We start from the raw sequence: 7,084 nt of genomic DNA, 5'->3' as shown, positions 1-7,084 counted from the left end.
CCCAGAATATCCTAAGAGGTATATACTCATTTTCTCAGAATTAAATAAATGAAGAATATACTTTTAAGCTTATTCTCAGAATATCCGAGATATTCCCTTTCGCATATCCCTAGTATATTCCTGGTATATTACGGAAATATTCAATGCTATATAAGGTGTCAGTACTTATGTGCGAATGAGACGTGCTGGAGGTGCGAAGGAGACAAAAGATGTACTTAAAGCTGGGGAGGAAGAAGGAGGAGGTGGGAGTGAATATAATGTAGTGATGGTATGGTACAGTAGGTATAAGTGGCAGGGAGTGAAAAGAGAATGGAAGAAACGTGAAAAAATTCAAAAAAACTGGGGGAGAGTAAGAAACTTGAACGTGGAAAAATGAAAAAGTGCAAAGACGTGAATAAAGTAAAAAGAAATAGTGATGAATGTCAAAATGATAAGCAGGGTAGGCAAACATGTGAAGACATCCTAAAAGATGCGTGAAAGAAGTAATTAGAAGGAGGCAAAATGGAGACAAACGCATGAAAAGGGCATGGCGCTGATGCTTGGGGTATGTGAAAAGGAGTTGAAGGGAGGGGGGAGGACTGAATGTCAAGGCTAGGAGTTGGCGCCAAGGAGATGCCGTGAATGATGTGTGAAGTACTGGTAAGAACACATCCTAGGGCAGATTAGAATAGGACATGACAAAAGTATAAAGCAGGTCTGGTAGACGAAAGAGTCTGGAGGAGTGTGAAGAAAACGTGAGAAAGATGCACTTAGAGGTAATAAGGAAGTGTGAGGTATAAGGGAATTTTCAAGCAGAGATAGGGGTGAAAGAAGGAGTAAAGACGGCGTACCCTCCCAGATCCCCTGGTACTAGGTTCTCCTCTAAAACATTCGCCCTTAGAACTTTTATCTATGGAAGATAGCTCCTTTGAAATGAATAATCAAGCGTGCTATTTGTTGTGGGGGAGAAAGTACTCGTATAGCACCTGGGGGTTTGGGGGGTATGGAATACCCTCCATTGGCATACGAAGAGTCTATTTATATGAGTATATGGTGTCATGATTGTAGGATGATTCGCCCCCGGACTATTCGTCTCCGTAAGATTCGCCCCCGGTAAGTTCGTCCCCGACAAATTCGCTCCTGGAAGATTCGCCCCCGGTGATTCCGCTCCCGTGGGATTCGCCCCATAAGATTTATTAATCCTCGGAGGTAACAGTGCTAGCAGTTCATAAAATGAATTTTTGTTTAATATGTTACTAAACCGCAACCTATTACTTCCGAGGGTTAATAAATGTTACGGGGCGAATCTTCTAAGGGCGAATTTGTCTGAGGAGAATTTGTTGAGGGCGAATATTCCGGGGGCGAATTTGTTGGGGGCGACTACTCCTGGGGAGAATATTCCGGGGGCGAATTTACCGGGGCGAGTCTTCCGTGGCGAATTTACAGCACACCGGTGTCATAGTGATATAATGCAATAATTTGTAGGAACAGGATCATTGTATTTTTGAAGGGGGGGGGGAGTCTTCCATACTCCCTGACCCCCGGCTGCTATATACTTTCTCCCTCACGAGAATCACCATGTTTGATGATTATTCTCCAAGTTTTCCATACTTATATGAAAGAGTGATCGTGCTACGGGGGGGGGGGGGCGGTATAAAATACCCCCAAGTACATTTTTTCATAGAGGGTAGGTAGAATATCATGGAATTATACTTTCAGAAAAGGCTTTTCAAATCCCTTTTTTTCTGGAGGGTAATATTGTGCTCTATACTCCCGCCCAGACTTTATGTACGGTTTTGATCCAAAATAATGCCCCTAGAATTAGACAAGTGTAGCACAATATTGCAGATCTCCCGTGAGTTCTGAGCTTCTTTTTAAAATTAAGATTGAAGATATGATACGTTATCATCATCAGTTGACGTGTCTGAGGGAAGACATACTTTTGACCAGGACTGTACATGAAAGTTCTAAGGGCGGATGTTTTGGGGGTGAACGTGATACCGAGGGGTCTGCCAGCACACAGGGATCGATTAGGTACACTTTCTCGAAAAATCCGTCATGAATATATATATATATATATATATATATATATATATATATTCTGTACCCCCCAAATCCCCAAAACATTGAATATATTGAAAACTGCAGAAGTAGTTAATGCCTCCGCCTCGGATGGAGGTCGGATGGTCGGACAGAGAAAGGGGCTGCGATAGCACCCCCAACTTCGTTGGAAATTGCGCTAAAAATAGGCAAAGAGGAGGCGCTATAAAAACAGGCCATGTAAATTGATGAGATTGAGTGGTAGATATGAAGCAAAATGAAGAGGAAAGAAATGGAGACTTCAAGAAGGGAGGTATAAAGTGAATGCGCGTACTTAGGAGAAGTTTTATAAGCAGGTATGACGAATGGCGGGGGTGAAGAGATTTGAGGATATATGTAGGTGAAAGAAACGGGATGTGAAGGGGGGGTTAAGAATCGAGAGGGAAATGTACAGCAATTGAAAAAGAGCGATTCCTGAGAGAAAGGATCAATCAACTGTGTGGAAGACGCAAAGGGGGCTTAAAGAGAAGGTAAAGAAGTACAAAGTAGCACTGCCACAATATGGATTGTGGGAGGGGGGGAGGCCCTAAAGGTTTTTAAACTCAAAACAGTTGAAAGACTCTGGGATATTATATTTGCGACTTTGTTTTTAGTTTACGAGTATTACATCCTGTAAGCTTTTTAGCTGGCTGGGAGACTGGTTAAGGTCTCTTCGTCACGGCTACACCCCTCACATAAGGTCTACTCGCCATCTTCTTTTGGTTTACAGATGCTATTACTGGGTCTTCATGGACATAGCTAAAACAGTATCATCTGCAAACGTGCCAGTTGTGGTGGAATCTGATGTGTATATCTGATATAAAATTGGCCCTTAGACACTGCCTTAAGGGACTCCCTATTTGATGTCTTTATAAATGAACAGAAGGCTCTTAAGAACTCGATAAAGGTCTCTTAAACACTTATCTTTGTTTATATAAACAATGCTCTTATAAAGCTTCAGACCTTTAAAGCCTCTCCACAGTCCTTGGAGTCTCCTGAAAACCCTTGGGACCAGGGCCGGACTGGGTGGGTAAGGGCCCCGGGCGCTCCATGACCAAAAAGGCTCATGGACCCCCCCCCCCCATCCGAAAAAGAAGACAAGGGATTTGCAGATTTTTTTAATTGTAGGTATTTCAAACGACTTGCTGAACAAGAGTATTGCACACGTACGCCGCACAGTTGGATCGAGCGAGGAGGGGGGAGCGCTGCCGCAGCAAGCGAGCGAGGCCAGTTGACACGCTACTCCACATGGCGGAGCCTCGGGTTAGCTGGGTTCAATGAATAAAGAATACCAGGAAGGAGCATTAATCAAGTTGTATACGAGAGAGAGTGCGACGGAAGCCGGCCATTTGCAAAAGCCACTTATGAGTCATTTTTGTTGTGACTGTTGCAGTGACATACAAAGAATGGTTAGTTCTTGTGCTTGTGGTTGCTCCAAAACAGAAAAAAATAAAACTTTGGGAATTACATTTCATGTGTAAGTATTGATACCAATATTATTTTTACATAGTATATGTAAATTTACAAATTTTTTATCGGAATGTAGTTTGAGGTTAGTTAAACAAAAGTCATAGGCGGAGTAGACACATGGGGGTTTAGATTGTTTTCGTGTAAAATTCTTTGTAATTGTATCCTTCTACAACTGTAAGGTAGGTACGCCACTGGAACAGGAAACTACTGTCCGCCATTTGCAAAAGCCATCGCGGTCGCACGTATATTGTTGATATGCTCCTTCCTGGTATTCTTTATTCATTGGCTGGGTTAGTGCTTAGTGGGGCCCCGCGACGGAGGCTCCGTTTCGCGGTTCCACGAGGGCCCCGTTAGGGGCCACGCTGGCGCGGGGCCCCGGGCGGCCTTGGCCAGTCCGGCCCTGCTTGGGACTAGTAAAAGACTTTTGGAAAATCTTGGCAGGTTTAAAATACCTCTAGGATTTGGATAATTTAATAGCTAATAAAAGCTATGCTTCACATCAGTACAGAGGTACTGGCAGACATGCAACAATAATAAAAATGAGATACAAAGACTGTACAGATATACAGAGTGAGCAACAAAGATTGAAGCGTGCCGCTTCAGCTAAATTGGCAATGTGCCGCTCATAGCATATGCTGATTTGATACAAGATACGAAATACGAATAGACGCACGTCACCGTGACAGCGCAGAACGTCATTTTCGTATACAACTCCATACAAAGAAGGTAGTTTTGATATTAATAGGAACAAGCGGTGATGACGCACGCTTCAATCATTGTTGCTCACATTGTACAAAGTCAGCAGTATTGACAATAATCAAGGATGCCACCACTAAATTAAACCCCCCACTCCCCAAACTGACAGTCTTTAAAGTCCTTCGGTTTAAACTTCTTCAGTGAGGGAGGCAAGTCGGTCCGACACTCCAAGTATTCCGGATACGACCAGTGGACTTCGACGCTATCCGGCCGAGTCTTAATCGTCTTGCTGTGCTCTCGATTGTACTTCTCGACCCACGACTCTAAGGTGGCCACCTCGGGCATCTCCTGCGTGCGACACGCCGCCTCGTAGTCCTCCATCGCGACTGCAACAGTCGTATTAATCGACGGAAATACGTTACACAATCGTTACTGCGCTGCTTCAGCTTCCACAGGTCCTCCGAGCTGTAATGCGTGTACTTGCAGTTGCCGGCGAATTGGCACTCGCCGTGCTGAATGTACCTTCGACAGGAGGTCTTCGTCGACTCGTCGGCGAGGATCGCGCGCGGATCTGTGGAGGGAAACTTGAGAGTGTTTGTGCTAAAGTGGGGAGGAACCTAACCTCTGTGCTGTTCATAGTGTAACTTGCGTAGTTTGATGTGGAGGGAGCTGGTGAGATGCTTCTTGCGTGCCTCCAAGTCGTCCTTAAACGTTTTATCGCAATAGTCGCAGTAATACCTCCAGCCCATCACAAAAACGATAAATCACACGGAACCGAGACATACACAACAAATTGTGCGAGTGAACTAATAACCCGCCTACGTTTATTGTGGTGGAGTTAGAGTTGGGCGCGGGCTGGAGGCAATATCCCGTAATATATCGTCACTTATCCTGTGTGGAGGGAAGATTCAAATGATAGGGTGGGCACGTCACTTTCTTCAGCCCAGTGCGAGGAAGGCTTCCAGAGGGTGCGAAGAAACGTGAAGAAAGCTTAAAGGAATCGCGAAGAAAAATTAGAAAAGACCTAAGGAAGCGTACAGAATCATGAAGTCGTGAGGGAGCAGGGTACGGCTCGCTCGGCATTAAAATAGAGTAATAGAGTAGATCTGTTATTTTTCGATCGACAGATACAGATTTGCACTCATTTAGTCACCCTGTCAGACCTCCAGTCTGCCTAGGTCTTCATTCCCTCTCCTTTTTGACATGGTCCACATCATCCTCTCGCTTTCGATTCTAATCCTACGCCTCCTTCAGACTTTCTCAACACTATCTAAGCCACAAAACGTCAAAGTATTTCAAATGTTGCAGTTCAAACCTCCCCCTCCCCTCTCTTTCCTCAAACTTTACTTACGTTCCTCCACATCTTTATCAGGGTTTTTGAAAGTCTGCTTCACACTCATTTCGCATTCCCACATTAATTCTGATCATGGCTGTAGATCTTCTTAACCCTCCCCCTTTTATATGCTCTCTTTAAACTCCGCCCACACGTTTTACACGCGAACATGCGTTCCCTCTTCTTCACTTGCCCCTTACGCTTCCTTCAATCCTTCCCCTTTATATCTGCTTCGTGCTTATTCAATGGATTACGCTCTCATGATTTCTTCGCGATCGTCTTTAGGTGTCTTCTCGGTTTTCTACTCGTTTTCTCACGCTTCACTGGAGACGTGTTCACGCACATTTCAAGTCGATTTCTCACCCCTTCTCATTTTTCGTTTGTTTACTCTAGAGTTTTCACCCCCTCCGCCCAGACACCCTTTTTCTGATATTACATCCTCCTGATGCTTCCCATACGCCAGCTACATTTTCCTAACGCATACTCGCACCGCATTATATTCTCCTAACAAACGAAAACAAAGCTCTTGAACGTTTAGAAAAAGACCTCCTCGTGGATCGTGTCATGGAAAAATGATCTCTCAATAATCTGCTTGAATTTCTGATAACCTGATCCACCAATTTTGGGAGTATCAAAAAAATAGAATACCAGTAAAGCGTTAAACTTTGTTGCTGTTATCCTCACATAAAATTTTTATAAGAAAACCATGTGTCAGGAGAACATAATATCAGATACCTTACGTTTAATTTTGCGTCTTACATTAGTGTGATGTTAATACAAACTTTTTAAAATAAATATTTGGTGTTTCTGCTCCCAATTCACGTAGTTGCAAAATAATCTCTGGCTACCAGGAGAACATAATCTATGAAACGCTTTATTTTCGTTTAAACCAAGAGAATATTTTATACTAGGAGGTGTTTTCTTAATTCATATTATCTGTTGTAGGAGTTTTCTGGCTGCCAAGAGAACATAATTCATTAGGCGAACATAACAGTGCATTTTACACCTTCATGATATTATCTTCTCTTAAGCGAACAATTTGGTATCAGGAGAACCAATCGGAAGAAGCATCTTGTAATTCGTTTCATGTGAAACTTTAAAACAAAACGTTGTTAACAAAGTCACTTTGATCAACAAAGACCATCGCTTTTTTTTACTGATTTTGTTTAAGTGGTCTACAAACAACCCTCCAAGTGCTTATACAAAAGTCACCCCCTGCTATTTTCAGATTAAGAATTTTTTTTAGAAATTCGGTCTTACTGATTAATTCCGTTTGTATTGAGAAGGGTGTAACTTTTGTAGTGCCCCAAATCTATCGAGTTTTTTGGGCGATTTTGTTTAAATAGTCTACAAACAACCCTCCAAGTGCACATACAAAAGTCACCCCCTGCTATTTTCAGATTAAGAATTTTTTTTAGAAATTCGCCCTTACTGTTTAATTCCGTTTGTATTGAGAAGGGTGTAACTTTTGTAGTGCCCCAAATCTATCGGGTTTTTTGACTGATTTTGTTTAAGTGGTCTACAAAC

At 43.0% G+C, this 7,084-nt stretch overlaps 2 protein-coding genes across 5 annotated transcripts in view; both read right to left on the bottom strand.

The window, feature by feature from the left end:
- The window catches only part of LOC116180612 (sex peptide receptor-like), a 561,029-nt gene that overhangs the window by 504,559 nt on the left and 49,386 nt on the right, over positions 1-7,084 (bottom strand). The window lies entirely within an intron of this gene.
- On the bottom strand, positions 3,984-5,034 carry LOC116180628 (zinc finger matrin-type protein 5). Its single transcript, XM_031500712.1, has 4 exons — positions 4,847-5,034; positions 4,658-4,795; positions 4,324-4,610; positions 3,984-4,096 (listed from the first exon to the last, which is right to left on the bottom strand). Exons 1-3 carry the CDS (start codon positions 4,971-4,973, stop codon positions 4,366-4,368), a joined length of 510 nt encoding a protein of 169 aa, XP_031356572.1. The 5' UTR covers positions 4,974-5,034; the 3' UTR covers positions 3,984-4,096; positions 4,324-4,365.

Source organism: Photinus pyralis, unplaced genomic scaffold, assembly GCF_008802855.1.
Source record: "Photinus pyralis isolate 1611_PpyrPB1 unplaced genomic scaffold, Ppyr1.3 Ppyr1.4_LG9, whole genome shotgun sequence".
Taxonomy (NCBI): Eukaryota; Metazoa; Arthropoda; class Insecta; order Coleoptera; family Lampyridae; genus Photinus; species Photinus pyralis.
This window is presented reverse-complemented; position numbering and strand designations above follow the sequence as displayed.